At 43.0% G+C, this 24,080-nt stretch overlaps 1 protein-coding gene across 1 annotated transcript in view; it reads right to left on the bottom strand.

Annotated features, from left to right (window-relative positions):
* tmtc2a (transmembrane O-mannosyltransferase targeting cadherins 2a) overlaps nucleotides 1-24,080 on the bottom strand; it is a 65,345-nt gene that overhangs the window by 22,768 nt on the left and 18,497 nt on the right. Inside the window, exons 2-3 of the mRNA XM_074625504.1 lie at nucleotides 13,405-14,020; nucleotides 78-912 (exon numbers count right to left, since the gene is read on the bottom strand). Coding sequence (XP_074481605.1) covers nucleotides 78-912; nucleotides 13,405-14,020 — 1,451 coding nt within the window. The remainder of the gene's footprint in view (nucleotides 1-77; nucleotides 913-13,404; nucleotides 14,021-24,080) is intronic.

Here is a 24,080-nt window from a genome sequence, read left to right as displayed (position 1 = left end):
CTGTGCAGAGATTTCAGTTGGGTACTCAAGAAGTATTGAGGTTTGATGCCCATCCCTAATGATAACTCTTGTCTTACCTTTAGCGGGATTCACACTAATCCCAGACTTGTAGAGATTCTCCTCATTGCTCCAGTCTCTGTTTCTTTGAACAGTTCGGAGTCCATTCAGCAGCACTAGTCCCGCACAGAGACACAACAGTAAGGCTTTGCAGCCTCTAGTCCTCAGTCTGACGTACAAGGTTCTTGCACCAGCAGCAACCAGTAAACAGAAGCCTATACTGGGGATGTACAGTACCCTCTCTGCAATGACAAAACCTACATAAAAGAAGAGGTTTGTGGCTGGGATGAAAGGCAACGAGAGGATGCCTAATGAAAATAGTACTAGGTTTTCCGTAGGGGGCAGGGATGTCCGTGGAGGGCAGTGGTGGAGCCCGGTGGACCCGTTCATGGTGGTCTTTGGCGGCCCCTGGTCTGTGTTATGGTTTGTGTCGGGGGCATGGTAACCGTTCCCATTGGTGATTGATTTCCCATTAGCGACGTAGGCTTTCCCATTGGTCTCCTTGGCTTTGGAGGTGTGGCCACGGAGGCCGAACAAACCCAGGAAGATAAATCCACCATAAAAGGCAACGGTGTGAAGGTTCCTCCAGTCGGCCAAGGACCTCACCAAGGGTACAGCGTCCATGGACCAATCGAAACTGAGCTTGTCGGGGCAGAGCAGCAGCCAGGCGTTGGCGACCGGCAGGTGGAGGAACGTTAGGGTTCGAGTGAGAAAGTGTGGCGAGTCAGCCGCGGGGTTGTCGGAGTTGGAGAAGTTGGGAGGCTTATTGCCCATCCAGTAGAGGCGAGCTGACAGCAGAAGCACTCCCCAGGAAGCCAGCACGCCGAGACTCAGCAAAACGCCGATGTTCTTTTTCTGAAACAGGCGAGAGAAAGAAAAATCATGCTAAAGGAAAACACCTAAATCAACATTTCAGTCCAGAAGAGTCTTAGTCAAAAATATTTTGTCCGTGTTCCAGAGCACCTGAATTTGTTTTCATTTTATTTTAATACCTGCCAAGTTATGGGTCTGGATAAGAGCTGAATCAGAGCAACTATAAATGTATTGGTGGTCTCTGTAGACAACAAGTTATTACGAAGGATGTCCCAGTCTTTCAGTACGCGCTGTTAGGGTTTGATTTATAGGAAAACACTTTGAATCCCATATAGAAATAGAAACTGCAAAGCAATCTGTGGAATGTTTTTGATAGCTGCCTGGGGCCATAAACCGCACTCGCGTACTATTATACAGCTCTTTGTAACACTAGCATACTTCTTAAAATTAAAATGCACCATAGCCAGAAACAACACAGCTCTGTTTACATGAAAATAGTGAAATACGACATATTCAAAGTGGTGAAAGACACGGTGGGAGTTGGACAGCTGGGCGTTGTAATGGGTGTCACATTCGGTCAGCAACAATGTGACTGTTTACATCAAGAAATAAGCATTTTTTTTAATGGAATATGTCATAATCGAATTGGTGAAAGATGATTATTTTGACTTTCACGCTTGGTTTGCCAATAAATTCGTAATGTAAAGAACGTTTTATTGAGGAAAAGAAGGGGAAAAAACAAAAAGAAAAGAGCGCATACTTCCACAATGATGTTTAAGATTATTTCTACAATTTTCCATATACTAGTAAACCACACTCCCGTCAGTTGTGACCTAGTTGAGGTCAACTTTGAAGTAAATTTGAAGCATGAGAGGCTTTCCCTCTCTAAGTCCTTCCTTGTTGCCTGTCAGGATTGCAGCGAGTGTGACTGGTAATCAGCTTAGGGCTCATTGTGTTGGTATGTAGATGCTGTTTACATCTCATAAGAGCATTAATTCTGCAGCATGATCACCATTAGGAGTCCTCTGTCACGCAACACCTTTAAACTAACTGTAGTCTGTACTGACTGTAATGCAAACGCATTTGCGTAAATATGCTACGATTTAGTGACGTTGAATATAAAGTGAGAAAGACTACTTCTGGCCGGCGGATGGGGAGGTGGATGGTCAAACCATAGACTGTAAATAAAGATGGACAACGCGTCGCCACTTCCTCCCGCTGTACAGAAGTGAAGCCAAAATATCCCGGATGTAGGAGCGGCAATCTTGAGATTTTGACATCATTTGGAGCCAGAGTCTGCGCAGTAGTGATCGGGCGGTGGAGCCGCTGCATCGAGGTCACCCGCCCGAACAAAACGTGCGCCGAGCACGGCCGCAGTTGTCACCTAGAGACACTCACAGCTGCCAATCATGATATCCCGTCCCCTTTTTATAGCAACAAATGATTAATTTAAACCAAACTTATCAGAAAAATTAACACTTGAACACACATCAGCGTGATAAGAACTACCTAAAAGGACAGAAACCATCTTTGGGAAAAAATTATTTGACGTGTACTTTTTAGTTTGACCCATCTGCTAATGTTGAGGTGGTGGGATTTATGACCTATCCTGCAGCCAGCCACCAGGGGGCGATCGAGATGGTTTGGCTTCACTTTTGGGAATCTGTCATGTCGTCCACTTTATATACAGTCTGGGGGTGAAACAAACACACGACTTACAACCAGGAAACCAGTGTTGGAGACCGGTATTGTTTTGTAAGTTACGTTAGTGACGTTTGTGACGCATTTTCCATACAAATTTAATGTTGTTTCTGTAATTATTTACTTACTTTACGTACTCAGTTAAGCCCAACCATGACGTTTTTTTTCCTGGACCGAACTAAGTGGTTTTGTTGCCTAAACCTAACAGCAGACGTTACCGTATTTTTTCTTGCGTGCCGTACAAATGACACGCGAAAGGCCTAAATTGCGTCCTCATGAATGTCCTTGTAATGTCGTGCTATTTATACGCCTTCCTGTGAGATCACGTTAAACCGTCACACGACAACCGTTTGTCACTGCTGCCTCAACTGGTGACTCAGGATAATCACTTTTTTGATGCATGAATTAGATTCAAAGCCAGAACTGTATGTGATGCTCCTCATGCAAGGCCAAAAGTATAATTCATTTCAGCTGCTTCACTGTATAGATGTCTGCAGTTTGAGCTACAGCTGCTAAAGACGTGACAAGGTTGCGCGCTCACACCCTTGACCTCTTTGACCTTTGATCACTGGCTTGTTAAATTACACTCGTTGGTGACAGTTGGGCGAGAAACGGGAAGGCGTAGCCGCGACACAGACGACAGCGAGACATTTTCTGTCCGTCAGACGCTCTGATGTCAGATTTCTTTAACGCCACATTTTGATTTTGATGCTTTCTGAAATCAATTACTGCTTGAATCTGAGTAAGTGGTGTGTTTTTGCAAAGATTAAGTAAATCTGATTTAATTTCTTTCATTAAATAAATACTTATTATACATAGGCTTGTTGAAAGAGACAGCCTGGCGCAGTCCTGACCAAAAATTATGCTTTCTGAAATGAATTACTCATTTGTGCCCAAAGACTATATTTAGTATGATAAGTAAAAAAATGCCACAACATTTGTTCTGATTGATCAAAAGTCTTGAAATTTGGTATGGACATACTTTGGGCAAGTATCTAACAGTGTAACTTTGAAATTTTTAGATGACACTTTTTTGAAATCACACTTTTATTAATAGTCAAAATCAGGATTTTGGGGAAAATGAGGACAAACGCTAACATTGTGTTTATTAAATGTTTCCCCAAATTAAATATTTTTTTACACTGCATATGTGTGCATATCTTTGATATTCAACTTGTTATGAGTTCATAGATACCAAATACTTGATTGTGCTCCTTGTAGTTTCTGAGATACAGCCATTTTCTTATCATACTATATCTAGCCTTTGGGATTATAATGTTTTGACATTATATTTTAGGAAAAAACAATCGTCCCATTTTTTCCTAAAACATAATATCAAAGACTAGATATAGTATGATGAGAAAAACTCACTTTTCAGCAAAATGGTTTGACCAATTTTGAAAATGTCTTCACATTTGTGCTTAAGCAAGCCCAGAGAACACTTCTACTAAAGTGAAATTCAAAATTCCAGAGGCAGGCATGGGTTAAATCTAATTAAGTGGTGTGTTTTTGCACAAGATCAAGTAAATCTGATTTAATTTCTTTCATTAAATAAATACAGATTATATATATGGGCTTGTTGACGGAGACAGTCTGGCGCAGTCCTGACCGAAAAAGAGCTTCATGTTCCTATAAAAGAGTTTACTTAATGGACTAAATACGACAAAACATCATGAGTGATAGGCGCAGAGATGCTGCTCACTTCCTATTTTCTGCCCGTTTATTCTTCCCGAGCACCAGTAATATGCAATATGAACTCTATTTGAACCTGTGTGGGAGGAATTAGAGGTGTGCGTGCATGCTTTCATAATGTAAATGCTGTTTATACTGTGTGGTATTAAAGCACAGGACAGGAGTAGTAGTAGTAGTTGTGTTATCTTTGATGTCTTCTGATGGCCTCTATAACTCAAAGTGTTAATCCAGTGTTTCTTTTTATCTCCTAAGTGAGTTTACTCTACTGCAGTCATAATTTAGACTCTCTTGTATAATCCACTCTGAATGAATTGCACAATAGGCAGATAATAGCTACCCGGAGCAGAAAGAACAAGCTCTCATTTGTCTCATTAATAAACTTTAGAGAGAAATATTCCCTCTCTTACGAGAAGTGAAGCTCGTGCCCGCTTTCAGGAACCACGATGGAAAAGTTATCCATAACAAACCCGTGTTAGGATTAGAATAAGAGGTTTAGCGTTGACTCGCGTGACCTAGACTGGCTTCAGTTTGATTCCTCCACATCTGAAAATGGAAAAGCGTGCGTCCCCTCAGGAGGAAGTGGAGGCACGGCCGGTTACAGAATGCCACTTGTCGATAGTAAGATGGAAAAGAGCCAGTTCAAGGAGTTCAACATTTTTGGAGAGGCAGCAAAGGAAGTGAGAAAAAAAAATTGGATATTGATTTGGACGCTGAAAGGCGGCACACAAAGGATGAGAGAGAGTGCCTTTTACACAAAAAGGTTGGGGGGGGATGTGCTTATTGATGGATGAGCCCGTATTGCCTGTCACGGGAGGAAACTGTCTGAGAAATCCAATTCTGCTTGGCATCAGAAGATAAGCCAATTCCAGCGAGAGAGTCATTTGTGGTATTAAGGTGAATGAGCTTCATTTTACCCCTCGCTGCCTTGTCTATTTCCAAATCGTTCCTTAATTGACTTCCCGATCAATCGCACAAGTGAAACTGCAAAGCACGTTATAGAGCGGAGGCTGGCTCTGCTTTTTAAACGATGACCATGAATTCACAGCAGCAAATAGCCGTAGTTTCTTTATACTCTTTCTTATTAGTGCGTTCTTAAGCAACAGGTTGTTATTGAAGCAGGCAAGAAGTGGAAGGATCGCTATAGTATGACTTTCCCTCTCCACTCAGTAGAGTCTTCAAAGATAGATTTTCAATAACCCAACATCCCCCCTCTAACAACTGAATCAGTCCCTACTCAACTACACCCTTTAATTGCTCTAAAAGTCCTTTAACCTCTCTACATCTCATTGGTTTTTCTAACAATTCCAGCTTACGTTGTCATTCTATGGTCAGAGGAATATTGGCATGGCACTATCCTGCCTAATAAAGACCTTAAAATGAGCCAAATATGTGCTTTTTGTGGTGATTTAAAACTATAATATCTCTCTTATTGTACACACATCACATTTTGAGTAAGAACAGTGGCTTAACGCCTAAAATGAATCATAAAATGGGCAGCAACATGTCTCATGGGTATCTATGAATGTGCTCTGGGGATTTAGACATTTTCTTAGTGCTCACTGTGACTGCTGGCTGGAGCAGCACAGGTATAACTAATCACATTAACGACGTCCAGTCAGCCAGAAGCACAGAGCTCATTAAGGTTATGAGTCACACCTGTGTTTGACAAGCCAGACTACCACTACAGACTACTACAAGAACGGCCTATTCTGCTTCTACATGTAAGTATGTACAAAGAAACATCGGACAAATTACATTACGGCTGAGTTTTTTCTATAAACTTGATGAAAAATATTAAATTTCCTTTTGTAACAAAGTCTCAAAGACTTAAATTAAAGCTAGAGTGCGGGACTTTTACATATAAATGAACGTCCGTTACATTCAAGCTCTTGCCATTCGGGTTCATACGAGTGCACCTCATGGCAGCATCACTACGGCAAAGCATAAACCACGCTTAAGGGCGAATTTCCAACAGATGCAGTTGATGGAGGGCGTCTAAACGCGTTCCATTCATTTCCTACGGAAAGCAGGAGAAGCAGTCGCCCAGTGCATGGTGGGAGTGTTACAGCGAGTAGGAAGGGGGGGTCTGTATTTGCATAAAGTTGAAAAATCTCAACTTTATGCAAATGAGCCCCGTCCAGCACAACGCATCCGGCTCACGAAACTTGGACCAAGCTGTCAAACAAGGTGATATAAATTAGTTCTAAAATGAAACGGGAGTCAGCAGTGACATAGCCTATTTCTCGCCTCAAATGTTTTCAGAAAATAGATTTTGGTGGATTCTTTAGATGGAATAACAGTGTAACCATGTTGTTTGCTGTTTGAAATGGCGAGCAGACAGCCAGCGACCAATCAGGTGCATTCCACAATAGGGTACCGCTTGAGCCAGTTCAGTGGAGCAGCACATCCCCTAGAGTCCTCGCCGGATCTGGTGGACATGTCGACATGTTAAGTTTAACACCACCAGGGAAAGCATGTATTTCGCAGTATATGAAAGCGTCTGTGGCATCTTTCCCGCTCTGGCGCGTACAGTATATGCCTGCAGATGAGCTCGCCGCGTCTCCCCAGCCCCCAGGAGCACTCTCTTGAAGTCTTCCGTGCAATTTTTTTTTTTTACGTTAATCCTTCCTCTGAACACTGAGTTTCTTCTTTTTTTTTATCTTTGGAGCGTCAACTCCAGAGACTTTTTTTGGATGCTTTCGCCATATTCCTAGCTGCTGCTCCTCCATCGTAATTACTCTCACTGATGGGGAGACAAAAGTTCCGCACTCCAGCTTTAAGTCAAATTCATGCATTTTTATATTCTTCTTCCCATATTTGTGGCCATTTTAACTACGTTTCATATGGGAAGTTTCCCGGACTGAAATCCGTACATAGTTAGCCACGATACTTAATGCAGAGGGGTACTTTCTATATTTACTGTCTTCTAATTTCCCTGTTTCCAGCTCTACTGCTGTCTAACTTCCTGGGAACATGTTCTAGCTATGATTGGTTGGCCTTCATGTGATCTGTGTGTATCCATGGAGGACGGCTGGCATAATCCCCAGCCAACTGTCAAACCTAACATCCCGCTCCCTCCAAGCCTTTGAACCTTCCACATATCTCCTCCACTTTGGATCCTCATTTGGAAATTCAGCGTCAATTTCTGTGGCTTTCCCTCCACACTGCTTTTTATTCTCTTTCAGTTTATTATCCACTTTTCTTGAATTAACCCATCTCTCTCTCTCTCTCTCTCTCTCTCTCTCTCTCTCTCTCTCTCTCTCTCTCTCTCTCTTTCCGCACATAAACATACAGCATTAAGCTCCCAAGCCTTCATCTTTTAACGGTGCCATTCATTATTAGCTCTGCTTTTTATTAATCCCAGAAGTGTGTGGTCTGCCTGTTGACACTGTAGCGTGCAGAGTGTTTCAAACACGTCTGAAGAAAACGGCGGGATACGGCTCAGTTCATACGCGCCCAGTTCGGTCTGACGCAAGACAGCAGGGGATCAATCTTCCGGTCTTTTCTTGTTAAAGTCATGTCCAATTTGAACTGCTCGTAACTCTCTCCAGCATACGGGGGGCTGATCGCGCACGGAGTTTCTACTGCTTGTGTGAGAAAATTAAATCAAAATGTTATCTTGTTAACCTCTAAAGTCTATTTTAGAAAATGCTATTACAATTACCATAAATTTCTCCAAAAAATAAAGACAAAACTAAACAGCAAGTATCATGACAACCATGACGTTAAATAGCAAACTATTCTTTAAAATATTATCTAAATATGATTTTGCATTAAAGTTGAGCTACATCAAAACTACCGCGGAGCAATTATTTCTCCGTGACATGTGCATGGAAAGGCCTGCAAACTTCTGGACACGCTGTGTTTGCACAACACACCATCCAGCGGCGTTCATATTTGATGCATTACCAGTGACACGCTAAATTGTGATGAAAGGTACAACGAGGCATGCATGCCGTTCTTTTTCCAGCTCTCTAATGCGTACTGGATTCTGCTGACTTGGCGCAACTCAGCCAAGTCGTCAGACAGCAGCGTTGGCTGGCATTGAGAGGGCTGACTTTGATAGAGTGACCTAATTACCCCATTAGTTCTCTCCCTGAAAGCCCTGCCGCTGCTGGCACAGAGACCTGTAATGAGACGGGTCACAGGTTGAAGCCTCGCGGGCTGTCCACCAAGACAGCTGATAAAAGCAGAGGGGGGGGGGTTAACTTGACATTTAAAGAGCTTCCTGTTTGAGTAATATAGGGGCATCAGTGTGAAATACAACATCCTTGATGATCTTGATCAAATGTCATGCATCTGATTTAGCTTTGTTGGCTTTGTTGTCGTTACTTGAAGCACAAAAATACACTGGGCCTCATGCAAGAACCACTTGCACAAACAAATTAGTTCTTAATTGGCATGTAAAAGTGAGTTAAGGCCCCATTTACACTTGTTACTTAAAATGTCTTGGATAAAATTACATTTACATGCAATATTTCAATTTAACCTAAACCTAAATTTAACCCTTTTACAAAAGTAAGCTAATTAATAAGGTTATAAATGATGTGAAAGCTAGCACTGGCTGAGTCAACGTTAGTTTGGAAATAATTTAAAGGGTTAGGTTGGATTTTTTTAAGTGGCGTTGTATGTATACTCCCGCGTTCTTTGAGGTAAAATTACTGTTTTTGTGAATGTAGTCTGGTGGCTTTGAAGAGAGCGATATCATGGCTTCAGTTCCTCGTCAGAAAGGACTGTTTGAGGGCGAGGTAAAGGGGCTGTGGATGGGAGCAGCGGAAAATCGCAGTTTTCAAAGCCACCAGACTCCATTCACAAAAACAGTACTTTTACCTCGCAGAACATGTGAGTCGCTGGTCTACCGCTGCATCGATCGGTTAGTTTGTTTGTGTTATTGTGTGACTTTTGGATATGAACTAACGTTGCGTCCACAGCAGTACATTGCTTAGCTTCCGCGCCAGTACTGTCTGCTTCTTCAAACTGGGAGCATGCCGACCGCCATCTAAGTTACTGTAGGTAATACATATGTAAATATATGTAGCACGTCATCAAGCAGAAACCTACGTCAGGTCACGTGGGGAAACATTTTGGGAAAATAGCATTTTGACGCTTAAACATACGCACTTTGACCAAAATTTTAATGTTTGGATTTGAATATGAGGAACACAACTGGGAAGCTACAGAATGATATAAAAAAAAAAATTATTAAGATGCCACATATGCCAAGAGTCTGGTGTTAATGCACCTGCACATGTTTAGTGGGATATGACAAGTTGAACTGAGCAATTTAAAACATGTTTGTTCAGTTAAGATGTTTTTTGCTGAATCCAACTTATTGTGTGTAAGATATGTTTAGAATAAGAATAAGAAAATGCCCTACTTTTGGCATTCCAGCATATCCATGGAAGCTAAATAAAGAGCACAACTTGCCACAGAGGGGCATCGCTTCACAGCCGAATGCTTCCGCTACGAGATAATTGGCAAGACATCCCTCAAACCGTCAGCTGGTTACACTGAACTTAATTTGCGTGCCTGCAGCGCTCATTGAGGCAAACGAAGACGAGGAGTGCGTAACACTAAGAACACAATAAAAAAACCTTAATTGTCTGTGTGCCTCAAGTAAGATGCTATCTATATCGTCTTTCATTGTCTCCAGGTGCAACACATTGAAGTTTCAGTATAAGAACATCCAAAAGTGTTGAGTATGGGGGATTAGGGAGATTTATTTGAGGAACTATATTCAATTTCACACCTTTTGATTTAGAGCTTTTAACGCAGTGTAATCACTGACGTCTTTGTTATTCAGTCAAGTAAATGCTTCAAATCCTCACTCAACATTTAAACAAACACCTTCTAATGAAATCAATCTCGCTCGCCAAAGTTTCACAGTTTACCTCAGGCTCAGCAGAGAGATCTGACGTTCCCTAATACCAACAAAAGCAAACTATTTCCACGGACCCGTCTAACGCCTGGAGCCTCATTCATCAACCTGTTTGTTTTAGGCATTGACAAACTGAGTGGAAAGAACAATATTCTCATGATCCCAGCACGTAATACTCACTCTGCCTCCTCAAAAAGGCTGCAGCGCCAACACCACACCTTCCTTTGTCTCCATCTATACACTTTCTAACTCTCCCTCCGTCCACGCCTCGTCTCATTTCAAATCTCATCTGAGTCTGATTAGGGAGTTAATAGGATGAGAAATGGAGTGCTGGCCGAAGCGAAGCGCATCTGTCTCCTCTGCTACACCGCGGCTGATTTGCATTTCCTTATTGTTTTGTGGCTGCTGCGAGGCAGCGGTCAGATAATGTGATCTGGAGGATTTTTCAATCTTTTGCTTCATTGTGGAAGAAATTGGAATTTTTTTTTTATTTGAATAAAAAATAGCACGTGCTGCATCGCTCTCCGCCAAGAATGTTTGCAACCGTCTTTCAACGGCTACTGTAGTGACAGACGCCAAGCCGTCCATTCCCAAAGTGCTTAGAGTGCACAGTAGGTGAGAAAGAGACCAAGAACAGATAAAGGAAAGGAAGTGAAGGCATAGTTTCCCTCTCCCTCGCTTATTCGTTCCTCTCCCTTTTGTGTTCCCATGCGTCCCGAGACGTCTGGCTCATAATCGAGGAAACGGTTGCCCCCGTGGCTGGCCTCGCCACACAACGAGCTCCCCGCCAAGATAACGGTGACCGGGGCAATAGAGGAGGACATTGCCAGAGTGATAAACGATCCAGATGTGCTGGAGGCGGCGGTGGGACGCTGGAGGGGGGGGGTTTGGCACCAGGAACCTGACGGGCTGGCACGGGGATGCTGGCCAGGACTATTGTGTCTGGGCAGAGAGGTGGAGGCTGCTGATGATATCCCAGCTCTCTCTCTCTCCAGTGTGATAAATACACAGGGATTTTTTTCATGACGGCTTCTGACAAGTACTGAGGGTGATGAAATCTTTCAGAACGTACTGCAACAGACTGGAACATGCAGTGCTGGATGTCTTTCAAGTTTTGGTTTAATTTTCAAGTCTCTACTGTCTTTGTTTATACAGGACAGGGGCAGACGAAAAACAGGAACGCCCGATGATACAATACAATCCCAACAGGATTAAGAAAGTTCGAAATTTCTCAGTAGATAATTTTTTTTCTTTGTTTTTCATAGTTGAGATGAAATGTAAACAGTCTTCCACCCCACTGACTCACCTGTGGGTTAGTCAGTACAGACCAGTGTTGTAGTCAAGACCACCTAAACCGAGACCAAGTCATGATCGAGACCAGAGTTTATCGAGATTGAGACAAGACCAAGAATTTAAGGAGTTAAGACCAAGTCAAGGCCAAGGCAGGCCGAGACCGAGCGAAGACCAAGAGCAGACAAGTGCAAATCCAAGTACTGCCCGATCTTTAAATAAAATCCCGAGGTCCTCTTTGTCTGAGACCGAGACAACACCGAGCAGAAATGCGGTCGATTCCGAGACGAGGCCGAGACCTTGGTACAAACTCAAGCTGTGCAGCCAATGCTTGACTCAAACCCACAGAACGATACTTTAAATTTTAGGCACAAATCCAATATGTCATATACAGTATATGCATATTAAACAAAAAGTTAGGCCCTGAATCATATTTAACATCTCGCTTATCTAGAAGCCAAAGATCTTTAGTTGCAAAGTAGAGAACTGGTATTCCTCCTCTGGCCATTGAGGTTGGCAGATTCAATAAATATGTAGGAGGAAAACAGATGGATTGAGACGAGGAGAAATAAGTACTCTACATTCTTTCTTGTCTCTGGTTTGCATTCACGATCATATATTTGTCTGCTTCATCATCTGCAAAAGAGTTACATCCTTTTTCCTGCTGCGTAGATACTCTAACACGATTTAGCAGCTTTAATAAATGACGACCGGGTACAATTTGAAAGGCAGGTGTTGTTTTGCATCTGCGCTGAGGCCTTAGCAGTCATGAAAGCACACACACACACACACACACACACACGTGAGTCATTTCTGCCGAACACCGAGAAGAAAAACCACCATAACTCCCTCTCTCTTTCTCCCCTCTCTGATCTCTCGTGGCCGCTCACCGCAGGCCCTCTAATAACAGTTGTGGGTTATCATCCTGCCAGAAACGACTACTGGAGAAGCCGCCCCACAGGTACGGTAAAGCATACTTGAGGGTAGGACGTGTTTTCATTCGGAGGCTGGCTGTGTAAATAAGATAGTCACGCTCAAGTTTGCTGCGGCTTGTATACCCCCAGAACGTTCCATAGGACATTTTGTGATGTATTATACAAGGATACATCACAAAACCTGGCAACAAACAGAGGTATTTATAGATGTTTCCTCCTATAAAAAGATTCCCAAGCACACACACACACACACACCATCGAGAGCCAGACTGTCCTTGCTCACTAAACCCAAGGGGACTTTTTATTACGCTAGTTATGCATTTTACGAGGGCCATCATGCTGGCTAAGGAGCCGTTTCACTAATCAAATGTAGAGTGCCGATGAAAGGAGCTTTTCCAGTCACACACTGATCCCCCATAATCAGATGAGTCACCGCGTCAAGGTTGTCTCTCTCAGATAACTTGAGTTTGAAGGGGAGTCCTGTAGTTTTTTTTTCCTGCAGAGGAAGCACAGTGTGCGTATTTGTTTGGACAGCTTACTCGACAAGCGGAGCAAATTATTTACCAGAGTGGGGACGTGTTATTGTTTTTCCGCGCATACCTTTTGTCACCTTGAATTGAAAAACACACACCCCGAAAATAGCTTTTCCTGTGCTACTGCTCCCGAAACAAACATAATGAGGCTGAGATCCTAATCTAAATTTCCCCTGCATTAATGTGCATCTATTTACTGCGGCAAACCGGGAGTCGGTGGCAGCGTTGCGAGGAAGTGGAAGACTTCCCCTGTGCATATAGTTTCTTTCCTGTTTAGCAGATGACAAATGAGAATACTTTTCATGCACCAACTGTGCGGTTTGCGCCGGCAAACAGCTTTCCTAATTACGCTCCTAATGAAAAGCAAACAGCGTGCACACACAAAGCTTAATCCAGCATACAGGAACCGTGAACAGCTGGCTGGATGAGGTATGCCTCTGAGGGACGGAAGAGGAAACTGGTACAGACGCCAAGAGCCATACACACCAGCAACCCATTCATTTACCTTTCCTAGCAGGAGGAGAAGCGCCTGGCGAAACCGGAGCCTCTGGAACACGAAGAGGTCGTACACGGCCGACACAGCCAGCACCGTCACCCCTTGCTCCTTCCACAGCATGCTGGCGGCCGCGCACCACAGGCTGCCCAGCATCCAGCCCCAGCACCGGGCGACCGAGCTGCCGCCACATCGCCTGGTCGGAAAAGTCCCATGCGGGTCCCTACGAAGTCCACAGTGTCTCGCGTAGCAGAGAAGAGACAGCAAAAAAAACAACGCGGCGCCGACGTCCGCCCTACCGACCACGCCGGAGACCGCTTCCGTGTGAACCGGATGGGAAGCGAAAAGAAGGCCAGCCAGCAGGCTCCACAGTCCTCCGCCGAGGAGCGGGCGACTGAAGGCGGTGAAGAGGGCGGTGACGAGGCCGTGCAGCGCCACGTTCAGCAGGTGGTAGCCCCACGGACGCAGGGCGTGCAGGGTGTAGTTGAGGCGGAAGAAGAGGGTGCAGAGCGGACGGTAGGACTTGTGGCTGCCGCTGTGAGTGAGCAGGGTACCCCAGAAGTCGTCGTACAGGATGTTGGCCCACGGCGTTTCAGGAAGAAGGTCCTGGTTGGTCTTGATGGCTCGGCTAAAGGAGCAGAAAAAAAATATGTTTTTAACCATGAAGTTCATCAACATGATGCATAATGAATGGTTAAATGTATTCATTTTATTATTTCGGATCCTTTAAAACAGTAAAGTTGTGGGCCATGAAACCAAAACAATGAACTAAAAAATTTCTATAAATATATATTCTATTTTGAAACTAAGCATTTTAACATGCAAGTGATTAAACCATTTATTGTCAAAAGACTTTACAGCAGATGTACAACACGGCCTCGTATGGAATAATATGTTTTCCACATTGCTGATGATCCAGTCATGAGTGAAATTTAATAGACAAATGCGATGAGGACGCCAAATGTAATAAAAAGGCCACAGAGTGTGTGATTAAATACACAGACGTGTGCATTGTTGCTCTCTCTCACAAACACAGCATGTACATATGTCGCAGGTACCTTGCACGCACACACACACACAGAGGTGGTTTCACACCCCCGAGGCTGCTGTGGATTCTCATAATTAGCGGATCATTACTGGGGACACGAGCTGTATTCGTGTGCACTCACAAACTGCAACAAATGAGCTTCACCACAGGGATTAAGAGTGATGGATGACAGCTACAACAACTCAGAGACGAATGGGAGAATCCCCCTCAAGACAAAGTGTTATAGATAAAAAAAAATTAAAATTAGAAATTGGATCAAAGATGAAGTTGGCATAGATATTACACACTGATTGTCAATAATAAAAATATCTTTGAGAAGAATTACCGCCTTGCAGTTTTATGCCTCCAACCAACCAGTCAAGCTACATCCATGCCTGTCCAACGTGTCATCACATTTTATCATATTAGACGTGTGGGAAATTGTCATAATTAGCACATGGTAACAATGACCCTGACTTTTGACCACCAAAATCAGTTTATCCTTGAGTCCAAGTAGACGTTTGTGCAAAATCTGAAGATATTCCCTCAAGGTGTTCCTGAGATATCGCGTTCACGGATGGACGCACAACGTGGAAAACATAATGCTTCTTGCCACGGCTATCGGCGGTGCAGAGGCATAAAAAGAATTGTATCTTTCATTTGTCCGCCGAACTACGCGGAATAACCTGTTTCGCATCATCCTCCGGCAAATGAGCGGCGGGGCCGAGCGGTGAGCCGAACATTTTTCATTTGCACATACTACCCATATTGCAATGATACAAAGCCAGTTGAAAGTCGGCAACGTTTCTCTTTAAGCCTCGAGCCCAGGGGTGGCAAACCAGATAGACACCAAAAAAAATAGCCATGCCGCTCTAAAGAAACACATAAAAGCACCAGAGATGTGCTCCTAAGTTTCCTGTAAATAAGTCATTCATCATGAAAAAAGCATAAAAAATGACCAACTAAAGAAAGACCAAAACGACAGATTAGTAGACTAACGGACTAAGAGGGGGCAGCAACGTGATACAATGACGGGAGTAACTTGATGCAAAAATGCTTCTTAAAAAGGGCTTCATAAAAACTACACTCAGCTGCAGACAATGCCACCTAATGAGTACCAAGCTGACTCGAGTACTGGAGCAAACACAGAAAATCTTATTTCACCTGATAGTGAATATATAAAAGATTCATTATTAAAGGAACCAATACTAGAAGGAAAACCCTTCTGTCCATTCTGTCCTCTGAGGACAACCACAACTCCATGCCACACACATTGTATTTGCATGTTGAAAACTTATGATTATGTGAGAATGAACGTCATAAAAATGTGTGTTTCCAAGAGATTCGATCGCGCCGGACCCAACGGCAATCTTCTTTTCTCAGGGCTTCGATTACGATCAGCGCTGTTTCTGTGGTAGTGCGCGGCGCAGCAGAGAGAGGGAAAAGGACAGCGACAGGGGGGCCAGCCGAGGACTTCCTTTGTCTAGAGATTGTAACTTAGTGCTGAGAGCATAAAGGAGAGGGAGGGAGAGACGGAGCTGCCAGCCTCCCTGTAACCCGCATGACAGCAGCAAAGGTAGCAGGGATTGACAATGAGTGAAAAAAAAAAACAGTGTTAAAGCGAGAATTGCTCAATGTGTTAATCCTAATTTAAATGTGTTTTCCGTCAACAGCCCTTGTCATCGCGTGAGCTATACTAAATTCCTTTATTTCCCAGGATTGTTCTCTGACAGTTGGCTCTGAGTTGCAACAAGCCAAAGGGAAACTCTCCCTTGTCCGATATTTCTAAGGGACCCAATGCATTACATCATCCAGTTCTACAGTGAGTTATTATTTATAAATGTTTTACAGTCCCAGTACAGTGCGGAGAGTATGATACAAGGCAGGAGGACTCGGGATATAAGAGCAATAAATATATAATGATTACCAATACTGAAAGTTTTATATTTACCAATGACTCTTTCCTCAAAATTCACATAAAAGATTTTGATTCATTGCTGAAACAGAATAAATACGTCCACCAAAATCTGCAATTGTCTCTATGTATTTTCCTTGTCCCCCTGAGGCGATAACAGCACACTATCAAAATCCAAACATGGCTACATTCACCCTCAACCCAGCTCCCTCGCGTCCCCCTGGCATGCCTTGGATCTGAATCCTCTCTGGTGATAAATAATTTAAATATTCAAATCAGCGCCAGCCACTCATCCTCCCTCCCTGCTCCCTCCCTGCTCCTGCCCGGCACTGCACGGTGGAGGAAAAAAAGAAAGACCATGAGGGTTTCGGGGAGATTGTGTGTGTGTTGGTTGCCTATTATAGGGATAAATAATAAATAGTACATGCAAGGTGTCTGTCTTTTGTGTCGGTGACAGCAGAGTCCGCGCTGACGGCTTCATTGAGAGCGGTCGTCGCTGCAGCGGTGCAGATAGAGTGGTCTCCCGTAGTGATTGCTCTTACAGAGGGGGGTCTTTTGTATTCAGCCACCGTATGTGGGGCAGGCAGGCAGGCTGCGGGGCACTCTATTCACAATCCTCAAAGTACAGGACGGGTTTGGTCTTTTCAATTTTCTTTTTTTTCTGTGTGTGTGGGGGGAGGTAAAATCGGAGGGATTTCCATCAGGGAGCTGAAAGGAGACATTTTTTTTTTTAGGTCCATTTGTAATAGGGTGAGGTCTTCTTTCACCTGTCCCCCCTGCTTTTTAGAGAGGAGAAAATTGGCTGTCTTTCAGTGTTTGGGTATGTGTCTTTTGAATATGCAAATGAAAGCACTCCACCACCTCCCCTACAGTGATCTCACCACCAGTGATTTGCTTTTTTCATGTGCTGTGGCCGCCCACAGACGCACACTGGGCCTCTTGTAGGGACTGTAGGCAAGTATGCATTGAATGTGCACCGACTGACATTTTCTGTACACTGATTTTGAAGTAGAAGCCATTATTCGTTATTATACTAGATCAGTCTCAAAGGAGGTGGACAAAGAGAGGAAGAGGTTTTTTTTTAAAGATGACTCCATGATTTGGTGGGTGGAATGGAGATAGCATCTCCCCAAAAATACAGCTACTGTAAGGTGGAGCAGATATTCCATCCCTTTGTGCAGCAGCAGCAGCTATAAAAAGAGTTGGCACACCCTAATCTGTAAGGATACTCTTTTAATTATATGTTTCCATGTTCAGTACAAGGGATGAAAATGCACAGATTTTCGACTATGCCCTCCTCAGTGTACAATATTCATGTAACTGAAGGGCATTTTCACGAGAGACTGTCACTAGAGCTGCAATGATTCATCGGTTTGAGTCATTCTTTAAGGAAAAAAAAGTTTAAATTCTCTGATTGCAGATTCTTAAATGTGAATATGTTCTGGTTTCTTCACTCCTCTATGACAGTAAACTGCATATCTTTGAGTTGTGGACAAAACAAGACATTTGAGGATGTCACCTTGGGCTTTGGCGGAACACTATCAACATTATTCCCAACAATGAAAATAATCATTAGTTGCAGCCCTATACCTGTCACCAACACTGTTAATCAGACTATCAGCAGGTGTATGTACAGTATGTAATGGATACTTCTTCAGTTTTTTTTCTCATAAAATATTTGCAAAGCCAATTTTATTCATTTTAAATCATGCATTTTTTTTTTTTTTTTTTTACATGAGTTGCTCGCTAGTATTCTTCTTTACGGCTGTTGCTTGTCATATTGCTACATTTCTTTGCACATTATCGCCGCCAACTGTCAATCAGCGGAAAAGTGAGAATACCTGCAACAGTAATGTTTGTCGCATCACCTACATTCTTGTGAATACATTTTCTATACAAATGCCACATTGTACCTTTTTTTAAACCTGATAAATTAAACAAGAGCACAACCACAGGTATATACAGGTTGTGAATATACAGTGTGTCTCCACACAACATATAGTAATGTAAGCTATACGGGCTATTCTAAACAACTATTCCTAACCAATATCAATATTTATTAGGAAATTCAATCAGACTGCATGCTATAAAAATAGTTGCTTTTGTTAGTGCATCCTTGTAAAGTTCAGTTTAAGATGCCCGATGCACAAACACACACTAAAGTACATTATACTCTCTGTGCTCTGACTCAATAAACCTACCTTTAGTTTAAATGTTGCGTGCACTAAAAGAACAGCGACATTAACTGCATTGCAAAAACTCTGCACTTGAGTCTGCTTTAAATATTTGGGCTGTCGTCCAGCCTGCCTGTCTGCATGTGCTCCGCTCTAATAAACATCTGCAGTATAAACTGCCATCACTTAACGTAATCAGGACTGGCTGAATTACAACCTTTTGCATCCTCCTGCTCCCCGACGGCTGTAATGAGATGGATTAGCCAATCATCATAAAAACAGCGCTGCTAATGGATACTGGGCTGGACATTATTCAATGATATCATCACCTCTTTGTTCACAGTCCTTGTTTGCTACCATTATCCCCACCTCCATCCATTCTTTTACCTTGAGTATTTAATATAATTTCATCCATCCATCTAATTCCCCTAACTTGTCATCGTTCCTTTCTGCTCCTTTATCCTCTTCATCTTTCTGCTCTCCCTCGATGACGTAGCTCATCTGAGCCGATCTGCCGTTGCCCTTTCCAGTGGCCCCTTGTCTGGCCAAGATCTATTACATTTCCATCTCCGTGCTGAGCAATCTGAGTGCTAATTAAGCAGAGCTGCTGCAAGACAGGCCTTGCTCACACAATAATGCTAATCTTGGGGCTGGCGCACCGCTGAAGTAAACACGCCGCTGATGCTGTTGGCTTTGTGCGGGAGTAACAGGAACACAGATGATTAAGACTCTGCGAGGAGAGAGAAATCCTCCGTACTGAAGGGGACAAAACAAATCAGCAGCACAGTGGAAAATGTGTTGAGGTGGAGCCGCTAAAGAGCAGTGTGATTACAGAGCTTGCCACCTTTATAAACAAGTGAAATCTGCCTGGATTATCATGTATTTACACCCATTTTGTTCTAAAGAGAAATCAACCAGAGTCACAGAGGACTTCTTAAAAGGACGTTAGGGAGTTAAAGAGCCACGGAGGTTGCTGGTCTACCGCTGCCTCGATCGGTTAGTTTGTTTGTGCTACTGTGTGACTTTGGTGAATCCGAACTAACCAAAGTCACACAATAGGAGTCAATGGAGTCTGGTCGCTTTGGCGAGAGCATAGATTGGTACGACTTCAGTTTCCCGTCGAGAACATAGACTGTATAGCTGTCTCACAGCATGGTAAAGCAGTTAAAATATTGTAAATAAAGCGTAGACGTAAACTGATATTGATTTTTTTGGGTGGGTCTTTCTTTTAGGTGGCTCAAACGCGCTTTTGCTGCCACCCCCGTCCACAGCAGTACATTGCTTTGCTCTTGTGCGGTAACTTCTGTCTGCTTCTCTCTCTCTCCCTATGTTAGCTCTACTGTCACTATCAATACAACATACTGCAAAAAAATAATAGGACAACAATAAATCAAGTGAAGTCAATTCAAGGTTCTCCAATGTGAGAATTTGCTGGTTTTCTTTCTTATAGTATTGCAAAAATGAATTTATTTGATTTTTGGACTGTTGGTCGGAACCAAACAAGACATCTGACGACTATTTTCTGACATTTTCTAGACCAAAAAAAGCAGACTAATACAGCAGCATAATGGAGAATAAGTCATTTAAAGCCATCCATCAGTAGATTCCATCTGTTTGTCCCGGCTAATCTATAAGAAGCATAAATTATGCTTCCAACGACTCGTCCTGATTAAGTCAAAAACAAATACGGACATTGATTTTAGACATCAAGTTTTTCTGACTTCTCAAAACGATTTGCATTGGCTCTCATCGCATCCATTACCAATTATTGATTTCGTCATCGTCATTTACATTTCTGTCTCATGAGCGCTGGCAGGGGGGTTAAGGGGGGCAGTGTATTAAAGAGAGGTGGAGAGAGTGAACATGTGTGGCTGGGTGTCATGGTCCAGATCACCTCTGTGTTAATCCAGTTCTAACAGGATTAGAAAGTGATCATAGAGTGCATAGAGTTTCTGAGACATTCACGGGGGTCGGGGGTCAACGAGTAATCTGATTTAAAGGTTGTGTGTGTGCACTCGAGGCTCCACACATAGATTGGCGCACTACGTAATCTATATGAAGCAGTGCTGTAATTCCATGCAGGGTTGGGAGTTGGAAGAAAAACACTGTTCGTGGCTTTGTTCCCAGCGAACGCCACAGCTGGTTGAGGATAAAAATCCCATAAATTTCAGCTCAATGGTCACTGCAGCGGGGGAGCGTATTGTACTGCACCGCGTGAGGCAGCCGAACACGTGGAGACGGTGATCTGATCTTAGTACCTAGCCATCCATCACACTGCAAGGTTGAATGATCATGCGTAAAGCCGTTACGCTCGCTGGCTGCGCCTGAGTGATTCACTCATTGGCTGATTATCAGCTGCTATAATCCTGCCAGTATGTGGCCGCAGCATGATGGCAGGCGATGAGGAGATGGTGATGAAGATGAAAGAGTAAGATGAGCTCTGCCTTCATGATTTTCATGACCTCATCAATATTCTTCCTACCTTAAAGGGATAGTTTGGCCTTTTTGAAGTGAGGTTGTAGGAGGTTTTTATCCATAGTCAGTGTATTATGACAATCGGCATGCCTTCAGTTTGGAGAAGCAGACAGGAGTTACCGCATGGAAGCAAAGAAATGTACTGCTGTGGACAGGGCTGGAAGAAAAACTTATTTTAGCCACTTAAAAGAAAAGCCCACCTAAAAAATCAATATCAATTTAAGTGTACGCTATATTTACAATATTTCTGCCAGTTGACCTTGCCGTGAGACAGCTATACAGTCTGTGTTTCCGGCAGGGAACTGAAGCCATTATCTATGCTCTCACCAAAGCCACCAGACTCCATTGAAAAAAACAGTAATTTAACATTGCAGAACACAGGGGCTGCTGGTCTACTGCTGCCTCGATCAGTTAGTTTGTTTGTGTTATTGTGTGACTTTAGTTAGTTCAGACTCACCAAAGTCACACAATAGCACAAACACACTAACCGATCGAGGCAGCGGTGGATCAGCAACCTCTGTGTTCTGCGAGGTAAAATTACAGTTTTTTTCAATGGAGTCTGGTGGATTTGGCAAGAGCATAGATGGATACAGCAGCTGCAGTTCCCCGTTGGAAAGGGCTCTCTGATGGCAAGGTAAAGCTGTTAAAATATTCTAAATATAGCATGCACTTAAACTGATATTGATTTTTTTTTAGGTGGGCCTTTCTTTTAAGTGGCAAAAATACGTTTCCCTGCCGACCCCGTCCACAGCAAAACATTGCTTTGTTTCCGCGCATTAACTCCTGTCTGCTTCTCCAAACTGGGGGCGTGCCGACTATCATCTATTCTAGGTAATACACTGACAACCGATAAGTACCTCATACAACCCCACTTCAAAACACCCAAACTATCCCTTTGATAAAGATATGTTCCTATTGAAATTTATTCTCCTCATTAAATTCTGCAGACACAGACATAAATACATAAAGACGATAATAAACTATTTCCTTTTTTTTATCAACTCTTTGTTTCTGTTTAGTTTGTATATCTGTCGGGTGAAAGGGTCAGGAAGTGAGCATTAAGGGTGTGCTCAAACATCATACGTCAGCGAAACCACTGCCAGAACAATACCCCCCCGACCAGCAGTGGCACCGCTGCTTTCCCACACTCCGTCCCACGCCAAACTGGCACGAATATGGGAGGAGAGGAAAAATACATAAATGTCCAGATAGCATTCATAAAACCTCTGTCATACTGCCAGCGGCCTAGTTGTGAAAGATTTACACCCCAGCCTTGCAGAGGCTCTTCCCTTTTCCTGCTGGTGCTTAAGATGAAATTTGACAGATTTTATGCCCAGCTCACATGCAATTATTTGTTTCTTTCCATCATTTGAAATGTGTGAACAGTGATAAACTGCTGCTGGATGGTGTTCAGCATAGCTGGGCACTGATGGCAAGAAAAAAAAGAAGGAAAAAACTGGCAAGATTTCCATCTCTTTTATATACATATTTCTGAAAATAAACCTGAGAGACACAGAGGATGCAACTTACTTTGTATTCAAGGCAGTAACCTACATTTTATCTCTCCTGCACTGTTCACTGGATCTATCTTTTCATTGATTAAAAATAGCCCATCCTGCAGCTCGCAGCATTTTTCCCAAGGGTGCAGAATAACCAGCCAGAAGTTTGTTGGAATGAAACGGGCCAGTTAAATGACTTATTTTAACTCTTCGTAGCAGAGCAAACACAACACAAAGTAGTCTATGTTAGACGTGTAAACAGCTGCAGCTCAACACAGCAAAAGTTAATATTTGCAGTTATTTGATGCTCACATGCAGGTCCAAAGGCAAAAGAAAAATGTTTCAACTTCATAAAAGACTGAGGATAATTACAAACATAGTTATATGTTCCACTCTCATCAATATTTGGCCAGCTAAGTAATATGAATTTAATTGCCGTGATCAAAAGAACACACGTCTGGGTAGTTACTCCTCATCACTGAAGTCCAGCTGTTTTAGCGTCATCATCGACTCAGATACCTGATTAAGATAAAGGCTCCTCTACATCCTCGGTCTGTCCGAGCAGCCAATCAGGAGAAACAGATTTCTTCCGGGGGCTCTCAGCTTCAAACGGTCTGAGCTAAGCGTCAGGAAGTCGGCCGTCTTTCTTCTGTCAGGCCAAGGACTCGCTTTCATGTCCCCTGTGAAGCCGGTTTCCTGATTTGCAGAACAACTAACTCCAAATAGGCCGGGGTAAACTCATTGTGCTTAACGTGACTTCAAATAGAACATTACTTGAAAATACATACTGATTGATAAATAAATAATATTAATGCCCGTTTTTATGTTCCATAAATCGGTGAATGGAGAGTGGTGACGCACGGTGCTGGATTTGTAATTACTGACCCACATCTCTGAACTTCTAAATATCATGACTGCTTCAAATAGATACTGTAGATCTAAAAATAAGGCATGGTTCAACTTCTGAGGATATTTGAAATTGGACAAAATTGCCAAGATGGTTTCTAGTTTTAAAATCTGAAGCAGAAACCCGAGCCATCTTGTCAGATATACAAGAAAGAGTTTGCATGTTTCAAACAAAGAGGAGCACTCTGCACAATCATCTGTTGATTGGTTCAAGTCTAAGTTGCAAACTAATTTTGTTATACGCCCATTGATGACCAATCCTATACCTGACCTCAATATGAACAGCAACATTTGTACACTTTGTTGTGCAATATTTAATACTTAATTACTTAGTAATAGTTTGACATTTTGGGGAAATACACTTATTCTCTTTCTTGATGAAAATTAGATGAGTAGATCGATACCACTCATGTCTACCCGTTAAAGGAACAGTGTGTAGGATTTGGCGGTATCTGGTGGTGATACCGCCAGATGTGCAAAGCGTGTAGGATTGCTACGTTGGCCGACGCAAAAACGTGAATGGCCCTATCAAGAGCCAGTTGTTGTAAGAGTAGCTGAGTGTACGTGGGAAGTGAGTGGTGAAGCAAGAGAGAGAGAGTGGCGGCGGCGACGGGAGCAAGTAACTTTATCGACTCCAGCCAAAGAAAACATTTCTGCCAATAGATCCCCCTGATTGTTACACACTGGTCCTT

This window comes from Sebastes fasciatus, chromosome 23, assembly GCF_043250625.1.
Source record: "Sebastes fasciatus isolate fSebFas1 chromosome 23, fSebFas1.pri, whole genome shotgun sequence".
Classification (NCBI taxonomy): Eukaryota; Metazoa; Chordata; class Actinopteri; order Perciformes; family Sebastidae; genus Sebastes; species Sebastes fasciatus.
This window is presented reverse-complemented; position numbering and strand designations above follow the sequence as displayed.